The following is a 27,158-nucleotide window of genomic DNA, read 5'->3' as shown; positions in this document are numbered from 1 at the left end:
CCCCCGTTCCTCCTCCCGTTTTGTTTTTGCGTTTCTCTCTCATCTTCAGCGCGCGGTCGGGATAAACGAGAGATAGCTTTGCTGCCATTATTATTATTACTATTTTGATAAAAGTCCAAGCCAAGAATTAAAAAGAAGAAGAAAGATGGTGGACCGCGAGCAGCTGGTGCAGAAAGCCCGGCTGGCTGAGCAAGCCGAGAGATACGACGACATGGCGGCCGCCATGAAGAACGTGAGTCTCTCCTCCTCCCTCCTCCTCCCGGTTTCCTCCGCTGCTGCTGCTGCCGCCGCCGCGGCCGCCACCGCAGAAGAGCCCTCCCTCCTCCTTTTCCCCTTTCCCCTCCCTCCCGTCTGCCTCCTTTGTTGCGGGGGGGGGGGTTGCCACCCTTTTTATTGAGAGGAGGGGGGGTTGAGATTTTTTCCCCTCTGGGGGGATATTTCTGGGAGATATTCTTAAAAGGGGGGTTTCCCAGCTCCCCACCCCAATTTTCATTTTTTTTTTTTTTTTAGTGGAGGGGAGTAGGATGTGTCTACTGGTTAATATTCTTCATTTAGTGGGTCAGATAATTCACCCCTCCTTAATGTGCACAAATATATTAAATCAGAATGTTAACTTATTGATTATTATTGTAAATTAAAATAAATTACGTTAATCAATGTGTAGAATATATTGCTTCTGGTGGATATTATTGGAGATGCAGGGGGGAGTGAGAGAATTTGCAACCATTCCCCAGATTTGTTCACTGACTGAAGGAGGATAATGTGCCTTTTCTTTTTTTTTGACACGAGGAGGGGGTATTTCTGGTAGGGTGAGATAATTTTGTCTTTCTCACACCATATATTCATTTATTGGATGGGGAGAGCAGTGGTGACAATTGACAGGGTTTTTCATTATTAAGAGAAATGGGAGAAATGGACTCATATTAATTTATTGGGAGGGGGAGATCAACATAATTGGCAAAAAAAGAAAGCTGGGGGGAAGAGAGAAATGGACATGTTCTCTGAGGAGAGTGTATGCTATGTGCTATTTCTTGCACAGAAAATGTGTTTATTTTTGAGTAGGGGACCAATGCACTTATTTAACCACATGCTTCAAAAGCATAAATGCTTTGATTTGTGGTGGTGGTGGTGGTAAGCAGGGGTCTCTTTTTCTCTGTCTTGAGGGTGGGAGAAATAATTCATACAAAGGGAAGAAATTAAAGGGAGGGGGAGAATGTTTCCATAGAAAATCACCCCCCCCCCATTTTAGAATGTATTTAGATTTTCAGTCTGCTCCATCCCAAATGAAATGATGGCTAGAGGAAATGCCATTGATGAATTCTCTTCATTTTGAAAGGGGGTGGGTGGGCAGGTGCTGAAACTGGCTCTCTGTGGAGGGGCACACACACACACACACACACACACACACACGTGTCCTTCTTGCCCATCCCTTTCCTTGCCCCATACAGAAAATGCTATGGGGAGTGAGTGAGGAGGTATCATCTTCTCTTGTCACCCCCATTCTCCCTTCCATCCCACCTTGCAAGCATTTCTCCTGGGAGGTAGAAATGGCCTTGCAGAGCCAAACCCCCGAACTCTTCTCCTGCTCCACCATGCCTAGGGCAAAAAGAGATTTGCTCTCTCTTCCCCATGTGCCCAAAGGATAATTCCCCTCCTTGATGCCAGTGTCATCTTTAACCATCACCACATTCACACCCACAGATATCCATACATGCAGCCTGTCTTGTTGCTGTTGCCTGCTGCCTGCATTCATATTTGGGTAGGGAAATGCAGCTTCAGAAGGTGCCTTAAACAATAAGAGTAGCGTTCCTGGAACAGATGCCCCTCCCTTAGTAAGTGTAATGGGAAGGGAACATGATGCTCTCTCTCCCCCCTCCCTCCTGGAGATGCCCCTCCCTAAAGTTGCAATTTCCCCCTTTTTACAGGGATGCTCTTTCCTGTCGTTTTTTCCATGTCAGTCTGTACCTGAAAATGCTTGGCCAACCTATGCATCCTCTCTTAACCATCTTACACTTTGCTTGGTCCCTGTTTCCCCAGATCTCTCATTTATCCCTTCGGGCACAGTGCCCCCCCCAATTGAAATGTCCAGGTATCATTTTGGCCCCCTTGGGTGGCTTTCCCCCCAAATGCTGTTCTGGGCTTAAGTTGCTTTCAAATCCCCTCTTCCCCGGAGCACCTTCAGTGTTTCAGAGGCACCTTACACACCAAAAGGCATGTGCTTCTATTTCAGGTCTGACAGGGGTTTTGCTTTGTAAAATTAGGCTCCATCCTCTTCCCCTTGCTCTTTGGATGAAGTAAAGAGGACGTCCTCTTTTCTGCCTTATCACTGGGCCTAGTTAAAAATGGTTTCTCTTCTGTTTTGAGGGAGAGAAGTGGGGTGGTGGCGATGACAGTGCAATTTATATATGGGTTCCCTCTTGATTCACCCTGTTGGAGAAAAGTGAAGGACAGTGTGTAACCTGTGCTGTGTCCTCTGCCCCCTCTTTATCTCTCCCTCCCTGGTGCTTGGGCGGTGCCTTTCCCATGAATTCATCTGCTGTGTCCTCCCTACCCCCCCCAACCCCACCCACAATCACCTACCATACCCTCTCTTAATCTGCCTCATGACAGGGCAAGGAACTGTCTTCATTGCAAAGAGCTGTCCTTAAGATTTCCATTTTGGGGGGATGTAAATGATCTGCAAGGCTTCCACCCCATCTAACACACTTTTGCAGGGTGGTACGGTATTACAGGGAGAAAGCTCGAATCAGATATGTAGGTTAGCCAGTAGGCAAATTTTTCCCTAGGGTTATTTCTCACCCCCACCCCGTCCACTATTATCCATTACTCTCTCAGGTGAGAAAAAGGCGTGCAATTCGGAAAGACCAGTGACTTCAATCTCTAGCAATCTTAGTATTTATCTAGGTTAGCTTTTCAAAAAGGAGGTTAAGATAGGATGATGTGCTGTTAATTTTTATGTTTCAAAACGACAGATGTAAATGGAACAGTTCTTAAATTGTGCAAGTAGGGTATTTTTTTTAAAAAAAATACAGGTGGTCTCTTTTAGTGTTCAATAAGTAAAAGGGGGGAAAAGAGAGGAATCTTTGATGTGATCTTGCAAACAAAGCGATCGTAGGAGGCAGTATCAAGTCATTCCAGAAGATTCTGCATTTGTCATATTGCAGAGAGGCTAGACTGGGTGGAGAGAGGGAGGGAGGGGTTGCTTTAAAGAGGAGAACGGTTCTTTATATTTGTCTTGTTAGTCAGGTCTGAGCCTTTAAGAGAAGCCAGCGTGGCCTCTGTCTCTGATGAATAGTGAATACTGATCCAGAATTGTCGCAGTCTTGCCTGGGATGCTGCTCTCTCTCCCTGATTGCACCATTTTGTCGTAACCGTTCGGTTGTCAAGCATATGAAACTGCCGAAGCTTAGCTAGGAGCAGAAGGAGATGCAGCTAGCAGTATAAATTAGGGTGGGGATCAGCCTAGTGGCATGGTAGTACTGTGCTAATATTTGAGCATCCCTCTCTGCAGGACGATTTGATGTCAGTCGGTGCTTACAGAGTAGTCTCACTGAATGCAACTGTTAAAACTCTGTATTTTAAGATCTGTGCATTTCATTTTATGGCTACCTGAAGACTGATAACTTTCAGCAACCCTCTATTTCTGTTGCTTTATTGCTGTAATTGCCTTAAATGTACCTTCGCAAATAAATCTGTGTAAAGAAGTAGAAATGCTAATCTCTTCTAAAACAGTAGCCTGGGATGTTACAGCACCTCAAGTCCAGCTGTGTTAGTATCTGGGTTTTTTTTTTTGGTTTTTTTGGAAATCTCTGCTCACTGCTTCCTCCTAGGGCCAACACAAAGATCTGGCCTGCTTTACTCTGAAAAGAAATTTTAAAGCCTATCTTAATGGACCGGGGCTGAGTTAACACTTGATATTTTTCTCCATCTCCTTTTGCCACTGTGCAACATTATTTCCCTCTACCCCAACTTCCAGCTGTGTGGGAGACTTATGACCTCGCACTCATTTCCGTAGCAACTTAATGATGTCACGCGTAAGAGTAGAAGCTGCAGTGCACCCAGGTGGTAGCAGAGAGTGTACAAATGGCATTTTTCCAAGGTAATGCAGAAATGTAGTGATTGAATTTGGATTGAAACCTCTCCTGTTGGAACAGTGGACAGTGGATTTTCATTCGCTTTTGCTTTCTCAACTAATGCACTTACAGTAATTGTCTTTATTGCCATCTATACTGTAGTTAACCATTCACTTTTTTGCAGCAGGCATTCATTATTAGGTCTCTTCTAACAAATCCCCAAAATTGCTTCTCCACTACTACAGTTAAATGCACCCGCGGCCTAATAGCCTGAGCCTTTAGACCAGGCATAGGCAAACTCCGGCCCTCCAGATGTTTGGGACTACAATTCCCATCATCCCTAGCTAAGAGGAAAAGTGGTCAGGGATGGTGGGAATTGTAGTCCCAAACACCTGGAGGGCCAGAGTTTGCCTAGCACCTGCTTTAGACTGTATCCTGATTGTAGTTTGTGGTTACTTTCCAAGACAACTTGTCAGCATGGGCAACTATGGCTTATTGAAGGCAGTGCACAAAATGGTGCTGCTGCAGCGTGTGTCCTCTTTTACCTGACTAAGAAGAGCCATGTTGGACCAGACCAATTCCCATCTAATCCAATGCCGTGCTTCCCACAGTGGTCAACTAGATGCCTACAGGAAGCCCACAAGCAGGAGCTGAGCACAATAGCACTTTTTTTCACTGCTGAATGCATGCTGCCTCTGTTCCCTGTACAGTGATCAGGACTGGTAGCTCTTGATAGCTTTATCTCCCATGAATTTGCTGAAGCATTAATTTGCTGGGCAGTGTGTATGTACGGTCCAGATGGAAGAGCTCAGAAGCATGACCCCTTCTTCAAGACTTTGCTGCATCTGCACTGGCTGGTCAAATATTAAGGCAGTTGGGTTAGTATGAAGGCAACTCGCTGCCATGAATTGTCCTCTGCTAAAATGGAAGGACCACGGCATACATTCTCCTGCCCAGACAGTTCCATTGGCAGCATTTCCTGAATTGGCACACTTGCTAGGGCATGCATTTAAGAGGTTAATGCAGTTTAGTCTGTCCCTTAGCACACCTGGCAAGTGCTGGTTAAAAGTACCTCTCCAGCCTTGCCTTTGACGCTTGAGATGGGTTTATTTGGGACCCAGCTTATTTCTGTGATTGCAAGTTGCTTTAAACTGTTTCTAACATTCTGTGTTTTAATTGTTGCAACCCACCCTGGGGCCTTAGGTAGAGGGGGTGGGGAATAAATCGTTGTCTCCGTTAAAGGTTGGAGGCCTGCCATTGCTTGCAAAATTCCCCGTGCGTAGGATTCTGATTTGCTTTGAGTATAAAAGGTGATAGCTGTTTTACAACTGGAATGAAAGGATGGTTTGTGCAAGAGCCTTTAAACTGAGAAGGTTATCCCACCACACCACAAGAAAAATCCCCAAATTTTAGAATCTAAAATTTAGAGGTGTGATATGTTGAAAGCATGTTTGATGTGGATGCATCAGCAGTTCTGCTTCAGGATCGACTCCCATCGCCTGCCATACAGCTGCCTATTGCAAGATGCCTAGATCAATATCCATTAGTTGTAATGGAGATGAAGCCTCGCCCCACCCTGACTCCTTGCAGTCTCTCTGGAGCTGGAAGTTCTTCCCAGCTCCTAGTTAATAAGAACTGCACCATGCCATCTGTATGCGGCCTCTAGCTTTGATGTGCTCTAACTGGATCATTTATGGAATTTATTCAGATTTCATTCAAAAGTGCAGGGTAAGTTAAAGACCAGGGGCCTTTATTTTTTTTAGTTTCTCTGCCTCTGAAATAAGGAAATGCAGTTACTGCTAGCGTTGCAGGGGTTTTTTTTGGTAAGCAATCTCCCCTTCAAATTAATGTCAGTGTCCTTTAAACCAGTGTTCCACAAAGTGGTGGACCATGGACTGGTTCTGGTCTGCAAGCCATTGGGCTGCTGGTCCAGGGCACTTCCACCACAACCCAGATTGGGTGACATGTTTCGGGAACCAAAGATGGTACCAATCCCTGGGGTATGGGGGTGTTGCTGGTCCACCACATTGGATATACCACAAGGAGATAAAATCTTAACAGGTTTCATTGACCTCAATACCCGTACCATATCTTGATTCAGCCTCCTATGTTCAAAATTGTTATTTCAGTGTATTAGTTGCTTGCTTCACCAAGTGTTTCTAAGCAACTTGTAAAGATTTAAAAACTTAAAAGCCTATTTTAAAATCGGGGAGGAGAAGAGAACCATTGCAGTGCAGTAAAAGCCATATAAAATAATAATAATAATAATAATAATAATAATAATTATTATTATTATTATTGGAATTTATATACCTCCCTATTTATCCTAGGACAAATCCCTAGAACAAACCCAGTAAAACAGCACCTGAAACGTTGCCGTAAATCTTAACAAATATTGGTGGCTAGTCATATCACCTAAAGGTGCTGCCCTATTTCCAGCGTTTGGGCGAAAGTGCTAACAAATGATACTCACCCTTTGGGATGAGAAGTACGAGGAAACCTTTTTCAAATGTTTCTCTGTGGCCAAGTGTCCAAAATGTAATAATAGCATTAGGGCAAAGTGTGATGTTACAAGTGACCTTTAATGCACCCATACGCCGAGAGCTCTGCAGCTCCACAAAGATAGATCAGAAAGCTGCCCTTTGCGGCTACCAGTCTGTTAGGTCAGGAAGCAAAACGCCACGGGGAGTGGCCAGCCCTGGCCGTCATCCAGTGTTTCATTCTTGCCAGAATGGGATCGTCCATGAAGACGAAAGTTCTCTGAGATGGAAAACCTTCAGAACTTTCTTTCTGTGTTGAGAAGTCAGTTGAGGCCCTGGGTAGTAGGAGCACATTATAGGAGCACTTCCCTCTTAAGAGTAACCACTAAGTAGATTGTATGGATTAATGAAGCAGTGATTGTGAACAAAAAGGAGGCCTCTTTCTTGATCTTCTACCCTGCCCAAAGATGTCATCATCATCATCATCATTATTCCAAGTTGGGATTCAGGATAGCTTGCAACATTTAAAAACATGATAAAATGCAAAGCAATAACAAACTAGCTAAAAGCAATAATTAGAATACATCAGAGACAAGCAATTTGCTCTGACAGCAGCCCCCAGTGGTCAGCCCTGCCTGCTTCTCAGTTTCCTAAGGCCTGTCTGAGCAGGAGGGTTTTAGTCTGCCAGCAGAAGGATAGCAAAGAGGGGGCCAGTCTGACTTCTCTTGGGAGGGAATTCCACAATACCAAGAGCAGCCACAGAAAAGGCACTTTCCTGTGTCACCCCTAACCATGCCTCTGATGTTGATGGGACAGAGAGAAGGTCCTCACCTGAGGATCTCAGCACCTGGGCAGGTTTATATAGGGAGGCCTTTCAGGTCATCTGTTGCTGGGTAATTAGAAGGAAAGGTTTTTGTGTAGATGAAGAGGGGGGGAATAGTTGCAAAGTCAGCTTGACTTTATGTGGTTTCTAAAAATGGCAGTGGGTTATTTATTATTTAATCATTCTTGAAGCCTGGCGAACGCAGGAAGGTGGCAGGTTTGGTTTTTTGAGGAATGAAGGAAATGCAACAGCAACAGTGACTGGCTTGGTCTAGTGGTAAGGATGTGTTCCTTTTTAACGTTTTATGCTTTAGTTTTGCTGAAATGTTCCGTTGTCCTGCAGGCATCTTCAATGTTTTCATAGTTTGCGTGACATTTGTAGGCTGCACAGTCCTGTCTAACCTTCTGATGGCACTCTGTTGAAGTGAATGCTGAACAAAGATGGTATTTAGCTTCCCTCCAGCTATGTAGCCCTGTTTCCGCAGATCACAAAGCTTTCTGGCCTTTGGTGTCTTGATACTTCAGTAATTGGTCATACTTCTGGACCAGGATGGCCCAAAATCTCAATACCAAGTAGGCTGCAAGAGTACTTCAACATGGAACCTATGGGCTTTGTGGTGTGAGGGGAGGAGTAAAGCCAAAATTGGATGCTCCGAGCACCAGGCTTTTGGAAGGCAGGGTCCTAGAGTCCTCCCACTTTCTTTCCAAAGCTGGGAAAGTGCTAACTAGGCTTTGGGAAGGAGGTGGGAGGACTCTAGGACCCTTGTCAAGAGTCCTCCTGCCTTCTTCCCAAAGCCAAGTGCCAAATGTTTCTGAGAGCCACCCAAGAAGGCATTGAGTGCCACATGTGGCCCCTGGGCTGCATGTTGGACCACCCTGCTTTAGACAGCAGCCTCACTTGCGTGCTCCTTTCAACCAGGTAAATTGAGAGGAATCCTTGGCCCTCCAGATGTTGCAAAGCTACAGTTTGCATCATCTCTGGACATTGACCATGCTTGCTGGACTGGGGGGTGTTGGAGTTCAGCAACATCTGTAGCACCAAAGTTTCCCCCCACCCGCTTTAAACCCTAGCTGTGTGTGTACCTTTAAAGCATGGCTAAGCTTAACGGTGGTTCAAAGTGACATGTCTACTGGGCCATTGCATTGGTTGGCCCAGAAGAACGGCAGCAGAGTGTGCTGAAATGGCAAGCACAGGTCAGCCCCTATTTAGGTAGAATGCAATATCCTAAATTGATTCCTCAGTAGGATACAGCATTTGCCTTTTTGCCTGCTATATTCTCACCCTGTCTGCACATGATTCGGTTGGGTGGCTTTTGATTGCTCATTCTTTGTTCCCGTTCTACACTCTGAACCTTTCAGTGAACAGGAGGAGGAAGAGACGTTCCTAATATGTTAACTTCGTTATTAGCAAGAAGCTCTGTGCTTCCATATCAGAAGGGGCACAGCCCTTCTCTCCCCACCACATGCAACCTAGTCACAGGTGCAGGTTCACATCTATTAAATCTTGGTTCCGGGTAGAGCATGAGATGCTTCTGCAAACTAATGAACGAGCTTGAGAGAGCTGATTGTCTACTTCAAATTTCAGAGTGACACCCCCCCCCCCCGCAATGGACTATCACAGCTACCCCCCCCCCCCGAAATGGGTTTCAGAAATGCCAAAGTTTTATTGGGTATGTGTATAGCAGTCTTTTGCCTGGGAGTGTGGGAAAGGAGGTGCCAAAATACACAAACCTTGAGCCTCATGTTGAAAACACACAAGCCTTGAGAATTGCTGAGAATTCCTGACGTTAGAATATCTGAGTGGCACAGAAAGCTGTTCAGACCTATATTGTTAACTTCTAGTGCGTTGGCTCAATTAAACCTCTTGTGAATATAAAATCTTGGATGTATCTTACTGAATAATTCACTTAAAAAAAACACGTTCAGGGCATTCTAAACTGTACGCCCATTTAGGTGTGTGCTGGATGCATACATAAATGGCATCTGTGGAATAAAATGGAAGCTTCTGTTTGAAGTGGCATCAGTGTTAGAAATCAGCCAGGTGCGTTTTGCAACAGGCGTTGTTCCACTTGCGACCACGTGGAGATCTCTGGGTGCCAGGTTGGCAACTGACATCTCCATCTGGTTGGCTTCTCCAACTTTCTTAAGCAGGTAAGCAGAAGAGCTCGTTTATTGCATTTATATCTCACCTTTTTCTCTAAGGAGTACATGGTTCACTCCCCATCTCTGTTAATCCCGGCAACGACCCTGAGTTACCCCAAGGTGAGCTTCCTGACTAAGTGGGGATTTGAACCCTGATCTCCCAGGTCCTAGTCTGACACTCCCACCACTACACCACACTGGCTTCCTAGAGTCCTTCTGCTACGTGGCAGCTCTGTAAATTAAGTAGGTAAATAAATATGGGAAAAGCCAAGTGGCCCTTAGAGAAGGATCTGAAATATTTCCCTTGAATTGGTTTTATTCTAGATTGTTGTATTTGATATTTTAATGTACTGTAAACCGCATTGATGTCTTGTCTTTAAAATATAGAGTGTTAATGAAATGAATAACAATAGCAACAACAAATTTCACTGGGGGAAAATGGTGCCTCATTCTGCTGTGGCGACCGTAACCTAGGTTTAAGGTGCCATTTGGCGGTTAGCTTATATATATTGAGTTTCCAACACTGAGTGCAATTGGTTGGTTTTAGAACTGACTTCTGGTTCTGGCTGCGATGTTGCTCAACCCTTAAAAGTGGAGCCACGACCCACTTGGGATAAAGTCTTAATTTCTCAAACAGCTGACTCTGTGGCGGCTGCCTCTGGTGCTGATGGGCGGGGCTCCCTCAGGGCTGGCAGGAGGACAAAGGGATGTAGGGGGCTGTGTTGCTGTGTTGCTTGAACACCTGAAGCCTGCCTGATCACCGAGGCACCGCTTGGCTTTAGCTAATGATCCAGGTCATAAATGTGCAGAGCCAGGCTATTAAGCGGAAACGTGTAGGCTTAAAATTATTATAGGCCATTGAACTTGGAGACTTTTATGGGCACGTTCCCTTCCCTTCTCCATAGTAACAGCACAGCTTAGTTTAAAGCAGGGGTCAGCAAACTTTTTCAGCAGGGAGCCGGTTCACTGTCCCTCAGACCTTGTAGCGGGCTGGACTAGATTTTGGAGGGAAAAAAATGAACGAATTCCTATGCCCCACAAATAACTCAGAGATGCATTTTAAATAAAAGGGCACATTCTACTCATGTAAAAACACGCTGATTCCTGGACCGTCCGTGGGCTGGATTTAGAAGGCGATTGGGCCGGATCTGGCCCCTGAGCCTTTGTTTGCCTACCCATGGTTTAAAGCTTGAACAGAATACACTGCTGCATCTCCCCCTCCATATATCAAAAAATATTTGTCCCTCTCCTTCACCCCATCTGCCTCCTTCCTCCCCTTTGGTTTCTGATAGTACATGGGTAGAAGAGTCTAAAAAGCCCGGGACACAAATTTTCACAGCCCTCTAGTGGCTATTGTGCCCCATATACCAGAATTAATGTTAACTCTGGAAGTGTGTACTCAATTCTGACCAAACTAAACCCCCTGAGCTAGCACTAGCCAGTGTGGTGTATTGATCAGAGTGTTGGATTAGAGGCTAGAAGACCAGGGTTCAAATGCTTTACTTGGCCTTGAAGCTCGCTGGTGACCTTGGGCCAGGCACTGCCTCTCGGCCTAACCTACCTCTCAAGGGCTGTTGTGTGGATAAACTGGGGATGGGGACAACTGTGTACACCGTCTTGAGCTACTTGGTGCAATACTTTTGCATCTTTTTTCTTGCACCAGACTCACAATGAGAGCTGAGCTACGCTTCTTGGGAGTATTCAGCTGCAAGTAGAAAGAAAAAGGAAGAATGCAGCTGTCCTTCAGCAATGACCACCAGCCTTGTAAAGACCGCAAAAGTTTTTAGCCTGTAAAGGTTTTACCATCCTGCAGTGGTGGAGATCTCCTATAGCAGCCTGGTGCATTTCTATGCTGGAGGAGGTTTATCTTTTTGATAGCACCCCCCCACCCCCCACCCGTTTTTATATTGCACACAGAAGTGGTCATTCCGGCCTCCCATCAGGTCGCTTTCCTGAGTGCAGTTCCAGGTTTGGCTACCTGGCAACTGGATAAATACAAGGTTGTCCTAGGCAGCAAGCAGATACTGCCTGATGGGTGATGCGAAAATGTCAGCAAAAAAGCCAGATTTAGTCACGCTTTTAACTATGCAATACTGTTGCTATGGAGGATGACCGCTGGGCTGTTTCAGTCTTGAGTAAACACTTCCTTCTTCATTCGTGTGACAGAACCAGTTGCTTGAATGAGTGCTGTGTCATAAACTGGTTGTGTGATCTCCAGTTTGTGCGTGTGATAAAAGATGGTCTAGGCCAGGCATGGCCAAACTTGGCCCTCCAGCTGTTACAACTCCCACCATCCCTAGCTAAGAAGAGTTTGGATTTGATATCCCACTTTATCACTACACGAAGGAGTCTCAAAGCGGCTAACATTCTCCTTTCCCTTCCTCCCCCACAACAAACACTCTGTGAGGTGAGTGGGGCTGAGAGACTTCAAAGAAGTGTGACTAGCCCAAGGTCACCCAGCAGCTGCATGTGGAGGAGCGGGGACGCGAACCCGGTTCACCAGATTACGTGTCTACCGCTCTTAACCACTACACCACACTGACTAACGACCAGTGATCAGGGATGATGGGAATTGTAGTCCCAAAACAGCTGGAGGGCCAAGTTTGGCTATGCCTGGTCTAGGCAGCTGACCCCCCCAGGGGGTGGTGATAGGAAGCAAATAACTTAAGAGGTATTGTTTTAAAGAAAAAGTGACAGGGGTTTTAGTGCAGAACAGTGTATTCTTCTCAGGCTGAAAGTTCCACACCAATCTTATTAACCCTGTGATGCTGACCAGTCCTGAGACACCTTTGTACTGTTGGTGATCGTTTCGACGTTGCCAATAAGCAGATAGCCCTTGTAGGAATGGTGGAATTGGGGCATTCATTTGTACATTGGGGGGGGGGGTTCCTCCTTAAGAATGTCCCAAATAGTCGAATGGTAATGAAAACAAGCCAATGCAAAATTGTGCTGGGTCAGCTATTTAAATTATTATATGCCATACCTTTATTCTTATTTGGTGTCTGCCCCCTGGTTTACAAGTAAACTGTGAGTCAAATGAATTTTATGAAACTTTTTTTTAATAAAAAAAATAGAAATGGAAAGCTTTCTGCGGAAAATTGTAGCAGTAAAAAATAGGAAAGGAAGAGGCAGGGTCTTGAAGGCAGCTGGCCAGTGAAAGCAGGTGAGTGTAAGAAAAGATTTAGAAGAGGGGAGGTGACTCTGGTGGGAGAGAAGGTATGGGGTGGGAAATGGCAGGAGAGGAGAAGGTCACATAGTTGGGAGCTGCAGAACAGCAGATGTGAGGAGACTGGGCCTCCCTGTAATGGATAACTAACCACACATTGTCTGCAGGTTTCTGTAAATTTACAGTACAGTAACATTGCAGAATAGCAGAGTCAGCTGACAAGATTCAGCTCCTTATGAAGACTTTTGATGACGCAAGGGAACGTCTTGGTCCGTTTTGTGGAGTCATGAACAGTGATGAACCTTGGGAGGAAATTCAGGAACCTCCCTTGGAAGGAAATTCAGAATTGCCCCTGAGAAGACCCTTAATCATAATTGGTTTCTGACACCTTGTGAGGGGTTGGCACCCAGAGGGCTGATACGGCAGGAGTATGTATGGTCTGCTGTCACCCTGGTTATTTCATATCAAGTTGAGACGTTCCTTCAGACAAGCTGGCTGTGTCTTAGGCTAGCTTCTGAACACTTTCAAGGGCAAGAAAATGTAAAGTGTGCTACAGTGGTCCATTCCTTGGTAGTTGGCCAGAGGAGTGACACTAGAAACACCGGTAGGTAGAGCATGCTCCTCACTTTCCAGAGGTCTAGGCTAAAAGGGTGGATGTTTCTCCGAAGTGTAGTTACATTTTGTATTTCTTGGGAATTTATTGTCTGTTTGGCTTTCATTGTTGTCCCCTCTCTTTGTTGACTGCTTAGCGTGTTTTGGTATTAAGCAGCATATAAAAATATATAACATTAATAATAATAAATAAGCCACACTCAGTTCCCAGCTACCAAACAAGATAAAAGCCACTACAGCATTTTTAAGACCGACTTTGCAAGTTTTCTGGTTTTAAAACATTTCATAGCCTGGTAAATAAACGCCTAAAAGCTTGAGGAAATCTAAACAGCCAAGTACCCCGTTGTTCTTAAATAAGGTGGGTGTGTCTTGTAGCCGCCAGCTGAGTTTGGGGCAGTTGCTTTTTTACATTTAAGAGTCCAGAGGATATTGAAATACTCTGGTGTTGAGTATTTCAATTCACTGCCAACTTCAATTTTGTTTTCCCTCAAATCTCGGCATGCTCTTTCTGCTGCCAGTGTTTCTGGAAAATTAGTCCTCTAACCCTTTAGCAGTTCCCAAATTAACGCTCGTCAGTGTGAGATCATATAGAATTCTGGGTTGGGTAGGGTAGATCAGATGCCATTAAATGCCATGGTATGGGTTCCTAGAGCAGTGAATCAAGATCTAAGTTTGGATAACTGACTAACTTCAGAATGAAGTCTCAGAGGATGGGACTTCTGTCAGTTAAGTGATAGAGATGCACACACACACACAATTTGCAGGGTTAGAAAGAGGGTTCCTGTTCTGATCTGCATTAAATTCAGCTTCACCTCTTCCATTTGCAAAGGCAAAAACTTCATTCTTCCCAAGTGATAAACACCTGTATGTCATGATTCATTTTTCCTTGGTTCTGAACTTTCGAAATTGAGACAAGGCACTTCTCTGTTCAGGCAAGCTTCCAAATATTTTATTTAATGTACTCACTAAGTCAGATTCGCATGCTCATTAGTTAATGGTTAAATATCTAAGAAGTGTTCAGTCATATATTCATTATCCACTAGTTACATTTGTGGTTTAGTGGATTAGAGTCAGATTTAGTCGGGGCGACTTTGATTCAGTTAACTGCTTCACTACAAAATTCATTAGATGACTCTGCTTGATGCAGCCTCTCTTGGAATTAACTGGATAAATTGGTATCTGAAGAAGTGTGCATGCACACGAAAGCTCATACCAAGAACAAACTTAGTTGGTCTCTAAGGTGCTACTGGAAGGAATTTTTTATTTTATTTTGTTTTGACTATGGCAGACCAACCTGTAACACGGCTACCTACCTGTAACTGGATAAATTGGGGTATCCTTCATCCCATCCACCAAAAGAGAATGATGAAGACCATGAGATGTTTACTTGCCCTTTCTGTGATATTTGTCATGAAAAGTAGCAGTGAAAAGTAAGAGCCATTGCCCAAACCATGCTATGCATGAAGGAAATTTTGACCTGCATATTTCTAGTGAAAATCTCAAGAAGGGCAGAGAGGGAATTTTGCCTTGAAAGACTCAAGAGGTATTGGACAGTAGCTGTGCTCAATGGACAAGCGCTTGTCTCAGCATGGCAACTAATGTGAGGGAGCAGCCCTCGGCTTAGAAAAGAGTATATCTTCAAGATTTCTGAATCGGGAATGGGCTTTGATTTAAGCAACCGAGATCTGCATTTGCGATCTCGTAGGACAATGCAACACTAATTAGCACGGGATTTGTCACTTCATACAAATAGGCTACAATTGTTCTAATTGATCGGAATTTTGTCATTCAGGGAGAGAACTATTAAAATTACTCATCCCCTCTGATGGAATCAATTGGCATGCTTGGGTCTGACTCATTCCTGCGCCTACTCATAAGTTCTTCAGATTTTGGTTTTCTGTCATGAGTGCATTTCTGCCCCTTTGAACAAAGATAGTAACTGTGCCAGAGGCCCTCAATGTTTTCTAGGAATGGTGAATCTTGAGGTGGAACAGGAACTCCCAAAAGCACGCTGTCTTTTCTCCTAAAAAAACCTGATTGTAAGAATGTGCTTGCGGCAAGCTGCAAGAGCCTTAAAACGTGGTCATATCCAATGTGGGGGAATCATTTGCTGTAGAAACTCAGGTTAGAATAACAAAAGCAAAATGACTACAGGAAATATTAATTGCTGTTAATTACCATCCTCTGACTGTGTGCTTGTACTCCTTTGAGCTCTGCTTCTCAGATCATGTGAGATGTCAGCTTTGCCGTTGCATCATTCTGTTGCCAGTGAATTAACACTCCCCTGTTTTTATACAACTATCTCTTCATTTAACATAATGCAGAGGAACGGCCTTCTCAAATCGACAAATGTAGCACAGCAAGCCGTAGTAATAAGTCTTGCCTATGGTGCCAGCCCTAGGTGCATGGATGCGAAAGCTAATGAAGCAGAAGGCTGTAAAGATGGTAGGATCATAGAATTGTAGAGTTGGAAGGGATCCCAATAGTCATCTACTCCAACCCCCTGCAGTGCAGGAATCTCGGCTAAAGCATCCATGAGAGATGGCCACCCAACCTCTGCTTAAGAGCCTCCAATGAAGGAGAGTCTGCAACCTCCTGAGGGAGCCCGTTCCACTGTCAGACAGCTCTTACTGGCAGAAAGTTCTTCCTGATGTTTAGCAGGAATCTCCTTTCTTGTGACTTGAAGCCATTGGTTCGACTCCTACCCTACGGAGCAGGACTAAACAAGCTTGCTCCATCTTCCACGTCACAGCCCTTAAGATATTGGAAGATGGCTGCCATATTTTCTCTCAGTCTCCTCTTTACCAGGCTGAACACACCCAGCTCCTTCAAGCGCTCCTCATAAGGCTTGGTTTAGAGTGGGTGCAAGTTATTGGTACCCACTGATGAACTTAAAATGCAAAAGCCCCCTGTTTATATCATGGAGCAGTTAACTCCATAATTATTGGGTCACCTGCTTTGGGTGTGCATGTAGTCCCTCCCTCCACACTGTGTGTGTGTGTGTGTGTGTGTGTGTGTGTGTGTGTTATTGTTTTGTTACTATTTTTGTATTTTTGTATTGTAAACTGGGGGGTCCTCTGATGAAGAGGGGTATAGAAATTTAATATAATAATAATTGGAGGTGTGTGTGCAAAAGGCAGCAAAACTTGAGTTTTTGTCATGCAGCACATCGTTAAAACGATGGAGCTCGCTCCCACAGGTGGCATGGGTGGCTTCCAAAGAGGGTTGGATGGATTCATGGAGGAGAAGGCCCCTGATAACTTCTAGCCATGATGGAGGCTGTGCCCTGCCTCCGCAGTGGGAGGCATCAATGCTTCTGAAAGCCAGTTGCTGGAAACCACAGGAGGGGAGAGGGCTCTTGTGCTCAGATCCTGCTTGTGGGTTTCCTACAGGCATCCGGTCGGCCACTGTGAGAACAGGATATGGGAATTGACGGGCCACTGGCTTGATCCAGAAGGCTTTTCTTACATTCTTATTTTCCCCGGCATAAATGCCCAGACCATGGGTTGGCAAACAAGGCCCACAGGCTGGATCTGGCCCAATTGCCTTCTGGATCCGGCCCACGTGGATTGCCAGCGCGTGCGTTCTTTCCCTCTCCCTCACATGCCGGCGCCTCCTCCCCCCTCCCTCCTCCTGGCTTCTCCCTGCCCTGCCTAGAGGAGGAAGGGGGTGGGGTTTGTTGGTGCTAGCAGCAGCGCTCAAGCGGCTGCTATTTTAAGCAGCCCCTCTCCGGAGCCCTTTCGCGCGCCTCTCATCGTCCCTCCGCCGCCACCAGCCCCTGCTGCTCGCAAGACACAGATAAGCAGCCACCGGGGCTCGTGGTGCTCTTGCATCATTCCCCCCCCAAAAAAAAATAGTCCGGCCCCCCACAAGGTCAGAGGGGCAGTGGACTGGCCCCCTGCTGAAAAAGTTTGCTGACAGTGGCCAAGACAGTTTACTTGAAGTGCTGGTAGCTTATGGGTGTCCATATTCTTTTCACAAGATGGGAATTCCATAGATTATCAACTGCAAAGGTTGCAGTTAACTCCATTTGCTTTGCTTACTTCAAAACGGTTCATTCAAAACTTTTTACAGAATGTGGACTTAATATCCTGCCAAAGTCTTGAGGCTTTCCCAAAAACAAAGGCCGTCAAGAAACTTTGCATGAAGCACTTGTACAGGTGGAGAGAACTTTTGTAGTTCTGGTGGAGGTGAATTGACTATAACTGTGCTCTGGCTAGTTACACTAAAACTCCCAAGGCTGGTCCCTCCTTGATTTCTCTGTTTGAGGGAAGAGCAGGATGCAGGCAGTTGAAACTTAAATAGTTCCTGAAATTAGAGCAGAAATCCCTTTGAAAGGGGGCTGGTAACTGTATCTCTATGACAGGCTTAGCATCAGGCCATCATGTTGGGCTCCTGAGAGATACTCAGTTACACAGAGTAGGATGCCAGGCCTGGCCGTTTCTCATCGGTCCTTAAAGCTTAAGTATGTTCAGTAATTATGCTTTGAAACTAAGCTGCTGATTGGAAAAGCTACTTGTCTGGTAATTTTTTTACCCTGACTCAACAAAAAAGTGTCAGAGGTCCCCCTGCTTTGTGGGACTTGTATTTGCCAGTGAACACGCAGAGCATTAGAGACATCCCAGTCATGCAGTTACCTGCCTGATGCAGAATAGCATTGTTATTATTTTTGGAGAAAACAGAGCTGCGTGTTAATTTCTCGATGGGTTTATCTTCCACTCCCAGATTGTTCTTCTACCAGGCAGAGGTCACTGGTGTTCCTGGACCTTCAAAGGGAGTTGAGTTCTGATGTGAAGCTAAACTGCCATCAGTTTTTTTTACCCAGTGTGGGATTCAAACTCACAACCTTGAGGTTAAGAGGCTCACGTTCTACCAACTGAGTGTTGGCTGCCCAAATCTTGGGCGCATGTTCTCCCCTCTTCCACTCTGGAAACATTTCCTTCCACAATCTATTTGTCAAGCCTTATCAATGCATCTGAACCAGAAACTGGTTAGCCTCAAGTATGGTTTAGGGAGCCATGAACTGCAGATTGAAGTTGGTTTGTTTCCTTAAACTGTAGTTAAGGCTAACTGTTGAGCTAAGACGTAGCAATAAACCACAGTTACGGGTAGGTAGCCGTGTTGGTCTGCCATAGTCAAAGCAAAATAAAAAATAAAAAAACCCTTCCAGTAGCACCTTAGAGACAAACTAAGTTTGTTATTGGTAAGAGCTTTCATGTGCATGCACAATACCAAGAACAAACTTAGTTGGTCTCTAAGGTGCTACTGGAAGGATTTTTTTTTTTTTTTTTTTTTTTTTTTTGACTATGGGAGACCAACACAGCTACCTACCTGTAACTGGAACTATAGAAGGCACCACATTGAGCCGCATGAAATGGAAGTCCACCAACCTCTAAGGTATCTGAAGAAGTGTGCATGCACACAAAAGCTCATACCAAGAACAAACTTAGTTGGTCTCTAAGGTGCTACTGGAAGGAATTTTTTAAATTTTGTTTTGACAATAAACCACAGTTACTTTAAAACTGGAAGTGGGAAAGCTTCCCAATTTTCATGCCGGAGGGAAAGCAAGGGGTGAGAGTTTGTGGTTTGTTCACAGGATGCAGAGCCATAGTCCAGTGTTTTATCTGAGCAAAGCCATTCTCGCCTGGCTCTGATTATAATACAGTGGCACCTTGGTTGTCGGAAGTTAAAAAATCTGTTCCGGGAGTCCGTTCAACTCCCGGAACCATTCGAAAGCCAAGGCGCAGCTTCCATTTGCCTGCAGGAGCTTCATGCACTCAGAAGCTGCGTTGGATGTTCGGCTTCCAAAAAACGTTCGCAAACTGGAACACTTCCGGGTTTGCGGCGTTTGGGAGCTGATTTGTTCGGGAACCAAGGTACCACTGTAGATCAGGCTCCAACAGCCATCATGACTAGTAACTTGATAGCCCAATTGTCCATGGTGTTCCTTCACTGTCGGAGGCATAATGCCTCTGAATAACAGTTGCTTGGAATTACGGCATCTATTTGGCCACTGTGAGAACAGGAAGTTTTGGCCTGATCTATCGGGGCTGGGCATTCTGATGCCATATGGCTGTAGCAACTTATATCCTGCATGATTCCCCCCCCCCAAAAAAAAACACCACTTCTGCATCAGGGGTTAGCTTGTAGCTGGGCGTTCTATCAAAACACAAGGAAGGGGGTTGGATCTAGGATGCATTTGGCATAGCTGATAGTATTAAGAGCACTTTTATGCTCATGGAGAACTTAAGAACTACAATTTCTACATTATTGTAGACCTGTCCTTTTACTATGAGGAAAAGGCACATGTAATCGAAGCTGTTTGTGGCTGGTGAAAGTGATACCTTGAAATCAGTGCCCGAAATTATCCAGGTGCATTTTGCAGTAGGTCCAACTGGCGTGGGTCCAATTGTGACTACGTGGAGATTTCTGGGCACCAGGTTGGTGATCACAGTTTTGAAAACCTCTGCCTTTGTTCATATAGTTAATACCATTTCCATTTCTACTTCTTGCATACCGGGACAAGTGAATAGTTGTAAGAGCAAGCTACAGTCCTGCAATGTACAGTGGTGCCTCGGGTTACATACGCTTCAGGTTACAGACTCCGCTAACCCAGAAATGATGCTTCAGGTTAAGAAATTTGCTTCAGGATGAGAACAGAAATCGTGCTCTGGCGGCGCAGCGGCAGCGGGAGGCCCCATTAGCTAAAGTGGTGCCTTAGGTTAAGAACAGTTTCAGGTTAAGAACGGACCTCCAGAACGAATTAAGTTCTTAATCCAAGGTACCACTGTAGTTGAGATCATAGAATCGTAGAATCACAGCGCTGGAAGGGACCCCAATGGTCATTTAGTTCAACCCCCTGACAAATAGACATTCTGTTGTGGCGAGCGTAACCTAGGTTTAGGGTGCCATTTGGTGCCTAGCTTGAAATCCATCAGTCTCTTGAATGAAATTTCATTGGCAGTAGCCTATGAATCAGAAGTCGCCTTCTGCCATCTACAGATTTGATGCCATCTGCATCCTGGCCCCTTTGTTAGGAGACAGAAGTGACACAAGTCTTTCCTTGAGCTTACAGCATTGTTAGGCATAATGCCTTCAGGAAAGGCTCCGCTGAAGGTGGCTTGTGTTCTCTAGCAACAATAGTGTGTCTAAATAGTGTGGGCAAAAATGGCTGCTGCAGAGAGATCAAAAGGGGTAACTTTTGAAGATGCAGACAGGTGCAGCATCCACAAGTCAAATCCTTGCAGAACAGTGGAGCCTCTTACTTAGAAGATCGTTCCCTTGCCCGTGCTGCCCTTGCTTGAGGGGAGGTTGTAGCTTGCCCAATATGCATCTTTGGGTCCCAGAAACCCAAAGATCCAGTGTGGTGTAGTGGTTAAGAGCTGTATACTCGTAATCTGGTGAACCGGGTTCGCGTCCCCACTCCTCCACATGCAGCTGCTGGGTGACCTTGGGCTAGTCACACTTCTCTGAAGTCTCTCAGCCTCTCACCTCACAGAGTGTTTGTTGTAGGGGAGGAGGGGAAAGGAGATTGTTAGCCACTTTGAGACTCTTTAGGGTAGTGATAAAGCGGGATATCAAAGCCAAACTCCTCTTCTAAACTCGCAGAAAGTCACAGGCTTGCTGCCTGCCTTCCAAAGATCTGGATTTGTTGGCAACAACCAAAACGTGTGCTTCCACCTGTCTTCACATTCCTGTTTTGTTGGTTAGACATTTACCTTCATTCCAGTGCTCTCTTTATATAAAATGAAATCCAGTGGATTAATGTGCACAGTCCTTGCTTCTGTGCTGTTGGCCAAGATTCCCTTAACACAATTTTTCCAGTGGCAGTCTCGCAGTTATGGGCAGAGAAAGGAGACCGGGGGGGGGGGGGAGAGAGAATCAGGATGCTCAAGCACAGTCTGTTGTGAAGATTTGACACTGGCTTATGAAATATGGCCAGTGTGAGAAAATGAACAGATTTAATTTCACCTATGTTCTCGAAGCGACTGGCATGAGTTTGGCCAAACTGCGGGAGGCAGTGGAGGATGGGGTGCCTGTCGTGCTTTGGCCCATGGGGTCACGAAGAGTCGAACACGACTGAACGACTGAACAAATGTGAATGAGAGCAAGGTTGCCTTCCGAGGGCTTGTGGAGCAGATGATGAATGGCTTGTCTAATCCTAGATAATATGAATTCCAAGACAGTGCATGTACCTATTAAGGTGGTAGGTGGTGGGAGAAAACTTGAAGCATTTTCCACTTGAATGCCGCCTCCATGCCACTTTGTGGAGCCAACACTGACCCTACTGCTTGCGGAGACAAGCCACTATTTTGCTTAGGAGAATATGGTAGCAAGAACGGCAAGAGGTACATGTGATGTGCATCTCTCTCCAGCTGCACCATGAAAACTTTGGGACAGGCTATAGGAGGTTGGGCCCCTTCCCCTTCATAGGTTACCGATAGGGTGGGGTTGCCTTGATCCTTTGTACTTTGTGACATCTCAAATCTGCTGTCAGAACCCGGCAAGCTGCATTGCCAGGGAGTCAGTTACCTGTATGCCAAGAGCTATTATTTCCTGTGGGTGTTAGATGTAAGTTTTAATAGGAACATTGTTAGGGCCTGCTAGAACAGACCAAAGGCCCTAATAATCCAGCATCCTATTTATACAGTTGCCAGTGGGGAACCCTACAAACCCAAGCACAAGCGCCCTCTCCCCTCCTCTGGTTTCCAGCAACTGGTTTTCAGAAGAATTTTCGCCTCCAGCTGTGGAGGCAGAGCATAACCATGGTGGCCTTATAGTGCTTTGCTCCGTGAATTTGTATAATCCTCTTTTAAATCCATCCAAGTTGGTGGCCCACCCCTGCTTCCTGTGGCTGCAGGTTCCATAATTTAACTCTGTGCTGTGCGAAGAAGCGCTTTTCTCCGTCCTGAGTCTTCCAACATTGAGCTTGGCCAGGTGTCCATGAGTTCTTCTAGTGTTGGGAGAAAGCGAGAAAAACTTTCCTCTATCCACTTTCTCCATGCCATGCATGATTCTGTACGCTTCTATCATGTCACCTCATATTTGCTTTTTCTCTGAACAGAAACGCCCCAATCCCTGCACTTGTCCTCTTTTAAAGAAAGCATTCTTCAGAGCGATAAACCGTTATGAGAACCACCACTATGAATACAACTTGAAAACGGCCACACTTCATAATAACCCGAAGGCAGCACAAATTATCCCTGCATAAATTGAACATGCTGTGATTTAAACATGTAATTGTATTCTATTATATACGTACTTAATAGCTGCTGGTTATTTTACTTAATTATTATTTTGATACGTTTTAGATGAACTTGCTTTTAATGGTTGGTTTCTTCCCCAACCCCAGTCTTTTTAATGAACGTTTTATATTTTGTGTAAATCTCTTGGAAGTTAAGGATGATCAAGCATTCTATGAATCCTGTTCAGTAAATAAAATGCAATTACAAAACAAATCTCTGTGGCCCAGTTGCTGCTGTCCAACTTTAAGGAGCTGGAGATTTAAGTTCCTGCTTCAAGCGAAGAACAAAACTTAATCAGATTTTGCCGGGGTTGCATCTAGTTGTTTCCAGGGAGGCCATTGTGGCACACATTCTCAAGTAATCTAGATGGTACCCAGAGCAAGCCGCTAGCTGGAGGTGCTGCCACTAATAGCCTGTGCCTTGGACTTGCTTCTGGAATATGGCCGTGACCTTCTGTGTTGTTCCAGAAGATTAGGAGACCGTGGATCTTTCAGGGGTATCCAAAGTGGGAAAGAACCACTTCATGTAAAAATCAGCACACCTAAAATGTCCTTTTCCAGGCTGCAGAGATGCCCACGTTTTGCTTTTTGACCAGGTTAACTGCCAAGAGGCGATGTCCCCTTGAAGCATGGCTTTAAGGCTGTCTAATTAAAATAAAACCCAACGAGCTCTAAATAGCTTTCTGCAGCGCTGTCTGAACCAAATTATCGCAAAGGTTTAATTGCTTCATGGCCCAAAATAGAGCGATGCTGTGTGCAGAATTACTGGAGGGGCAGAGTGACATTCTTAAATATGACCTCCCATTTATTTGCCTTGTCACCACTGAGATCCTATCTCCGTGCTCTTGCTGGAGGCTGCAGCCTGCTGCCTGCCTCTGCTGATGTCTGCGCCTGATTGCAAGAGGAAGTACATGCAACCTTGACTCGGTGCTGCCAAGTTATCTCTGCACTCTGCAGTGCCCACTAAACGCGTACCTTCTGTGAGCGACCTGAGATTCCTGAAGGCGTTGGAAGGATGGCAGCCTAGTGAGCAGCTCGGAGCTGGTGCCGTGTGCAGGCTGGTGAATTTCTGGAAGGGCTCTTGCAGGGTTTTCGTTGCATTAATGAAGGGTGCCAGGCATTTTACTCTGGGAGCTGCCTGTTGCAGCACGAGCACCATTGTTTAGGTGAAATAGTTGTCTTGGGCATCTTGCTTCTTAAGCTCCAGCATGCTGCAGATGCTGAATTCAACTCCCTGTCCCTCGCTTTACTTGGGGTCAAGAAAGCGTTTTTGACTGCAACGTAGTCAACATAGGATCCTTCTAGTATAGGATCTGGCAGCCTGAACGTCTCAAATGTTGGCTTCTTCTTTTAATAAAACGACAACATACAACAGCATTCCTTGAACTATGCTATGGAGGGCAACTTAAAAATCAGTGGGAAGAGACCTCAGTGGCTTCATTGTCCCCTCAAATTCCAACATTCATCCTTTCTCGAACGCACCCATCTCTCAACCTATTTACCTAGCCTTTTCCCTGCTTGCTGGCTTCTTTCCTGTATCTCTACCCCACCCCCACCCCAAATACTTGCCATGGCTGTTTTTTTGTTTCTGATTTCCAGCAACCTACTTTCAGGCCTGAGTCCTATAGTTCTGGGCTGCCTTTGTAACCCTTCAAGGACCCCCATTAAAACATTTTATGGACCAGTGGGGTGTAGTGGTTAAGAGCGGTAGACTCGTAATCTGGTGAACCGGGTTCGTGTCTCCGCTCCTCCACATGCAGCTGCTGGGTGACCTTGGGCTAGTCACACTTCTCTGAAGTCTCTCAGCCCCACTCACCTCACAGAGTGTTTGTTGTGGGGGAGGAAGGGAAAGGAGAATGTTAGCCGCTTTGAGACTCCTTTGGGTAGTGAAAAGCAGGATATCAAATCCAAACTCTTCTTCTTCTTCTTCATCCTCTATTTCCCCCTTTCCCATATCTTGGGTCTATAGATATTGGCTCAGTTGGTGAGAGTGTGGTGTAGATAACGCCAAGGTTGCAGGTTCGATCCCCGTATGGGACCTCTGCATATTCCTGGATTGCAGGGGGTTGGACTAGATGATCCTTAGGGTCCTTTCCAACTCCACAATTCTATGATTCAATTGCTTGGCTAGGTTTGTTAGCTGATCATTGTTTCTTATGGCTTTTCTTTCTTCTTGATCCCTCGAAACAAAAATGTGATTCTTCTGTGACCAGCAAGGCGGGGTTTGTTAGGGGAGGAGCAGTAGGCAGCTGGGGTGTACGTTGATGGCAGTCCTTGTCCTCCGCCAACCCATAATGCAAATGCCGTGTCCCAGCACAAGACAGCAGCCAGGCATCGTTTTGAAACGAGTGCTGCCTGCAGCCTCATGCTACCGGCAGCTCTTTAAAATGTGTGCCGCCTTATTCACATAAGGGAGTGTGCTGGACGTCTTCCCTCCTAACCCTAAAATTAAATTTGGTTGCTCTTCTGAAGGCTGTATTTGTAGTGTCCTCTATCCTCCAAATGCTCTAGGTTATGGTCACATCTCTTGCAGGATGTAGTGTTCTGTACCAGGGCTGGTCGATACCTGGCTTTCAACACTGCAGTATATCCCCGGCTAAACATCACCATATACTGATATATCATGATGTCTGAAATAAGGATCGAGCTCTGTAGAGGCATTGGCTGGCTTCATGGTTTTTCCTGCATCATGATTTTTGCACACACACACACACACGATTCACAATATATTGCCAGGTCAAAAATCACGAAACTGATATCAATGGACTTCAAACTGGTTTTGGGTGATATATTGATATATTGCCCAGCCCTATTTTGTACTCTTCCTTTCTTTTTGGAGGGATGGATGGGGCATAAAAGACCGCAAATGCAGAAATCCTCATGTCAGGCAGGTAAACTTAATAGCTACTAGCGTGGCTTCCTGCTTTTTAAAAACTTCCAGTTGGGGTCACCTGTTGCTTTTGTATCTGAGTACCTGACAGATCATTCCCTAGATCTCTTGAATACCCCCTGTATTCTTCCTAATTCCTCTATTCCCTCCCCTCCAGTTCCATTAAAGATGAGGCAGCAAGCTGGGTATGGGACGTTTAAGATGACATCTGCTGCTGGGGGGGGGGGGAGCCGGTGAAAGACTTTTCCATAGAGCCAGGAGCGAGCTTTGGAAAGCGGCAGGTTCAAGTGTGAGGGACCAAAGGCTAACTCGGCCTGTTTGTTGTGTCCTCCCTTCTCTGGTGCAGGTGACGGAGCTGAACGAGCCCCTGTCCAACGAAGAGAGGAACCTTCTGTCGGTGGCCTACAAGAACGTGGTGGGGGCCCGGCGCTCCTCCTGGAGGGTCATCAGCAGCATCGAGCAGAAGACCTCGGCCGACGGCAACGAGAAGAAGATCGAGATGGTGCGGGCCTACCGCGAGAAGATCGAGAAGGAGCTCGAGGCCGTGTGCCAGGACGTGCTCAGCCTGCTCGACAACTACCTGATCAAGAACTGCAGCGAGACCCAGTACGAGAGCAAAGTCTTCTACCTGAAGATGAAAGGGGACTATTACCGCTACCTGGCCGAGGTGGCCACGGGGGAGAAGAGGGCGACGGTGGTGGAGTCCTCTGAGAAGGCCTACAGCGAAGCCCACGAGATCAGCAAGGAACACATGCAGCCCACTCACCCCATCCGCCTGGGCTTGGCGCTTAACTACTCTGTTTTCTACTACGAGATCCAGAACGCCCCCGAGCAGGCGTGCCACCTGGCCAAGACGGCCTTCGACGATGCCATCGCCGAGCTGGACACCCTCAACGAGGACTCCTACAAGGACTCAACGCTCATCATGCAGCTCCTGCGCGATAACCTAACGCTCTGGACAAGCGACCAGCAGGACGACGACGGTGGCGAAGGCAACAACTAGGACCTCGCCCCCCCTCCGGATGGACTGGCAGCCGCACGCTGATGATGCTACTACTGCAGTCTTTAATTTTGTTTTCCCACGAGGTGTGGGGGGGAGGGGGTCGGGTGGGGGAGGGGGACAAAACAAAAAACACAAAAAGGAGGGGCGACCTTCCAGGGAGGCTCCCCCCGCAACCTGTCTTTGATTGCCTCTGTTGACACTTTTGCCAAAACACAACTTAGCGGGAAAGGTCAGGCTTGGCTGTGCTTGGGTGGAATGGAGTAACTCGATTGTGGCAGCCTCACAATGGCGAATGGACTGTTCTGTAGACTTATTAATTCAAGGGGGAGCTGTCTTTTAAGTTATCTTAATCGCTAGGCGTACGTGGAAGTTGACGATGACTAACTTGGATGGAATGGCCCTCTCTTTCGTTGGGGTTTAATTTTGTGTGTGTCTGTGTGTGTTCGTTTGAGTTTGAAGCGGTTCTGTGGTTCCAGTAAGGTTTCCCATCCGTCTGTCTCCCGAGTTAAAATGTCCCCCGCCTTTTCTGTTGTCGAGGTGCATCTCTGTGTGTCTCCTCTCTGATAACTGCCCCAAACTTTTGGAACGCTCATTACAGCATAATTTCAAGGCGGGAGGAAAGTCCTAGGCTCCAAAACTGCAAGAGCCCAATCTAGTCAGGGTGCTTGAGGCAGCTTTCAGTATTAACGCTAAATTGCAGTTTTAACAGTGTTTTCTACATGACAG

General features: G+C 45.9%; 1 protein-coding gene across 1 annotated transcript; it reads left to right on the top strand.

Annotated features, from left to right (window-relative positions):
• YWHAG (tyrosine 3-monooxygenase/tryptophan 5-monooxygenase activation protein gamma) lies at positions 1–26,760 on the top strand. Its single transcript, XM_033171470.1, has 2 exons — positions 1–232; positions 25,776–26,760. The coding sequence occupies exons 1-2, from the start codon at positions 146–148 to the stop codon at positions 26,430–26,432; spliced, it is 744 nt and encodes a 247-aa protein (XP_033027361.1). The 5' UTR covers positions 1–145; the 3' UTR covers positions 26,433–26,760.
• The last annotated feature ends 398 nt before the right edge of the window (positions 26,761–27,158 follow it).

This window comes from Lacerta agilis, chromosome 15, assembly GCF_009819535.1.
Source record: "Lacerta agilis isolate rLacAgi1 chromosome 15, rLacAgi1.pri, whole genome shotgun sequence".
NCBI classification, from domain to species: domain Eukaryota; kingdom Metazoa; phylum Chordata; class Lepidosauria; order Squamata; family Lacertidae; genus Lacerta; species Lacerta agilis.
The sequence above is the reverse complement of the archived record's forward strand: the minus strand, read 5'-3'. Positions and strand labels throughout refer to the sequence as shown.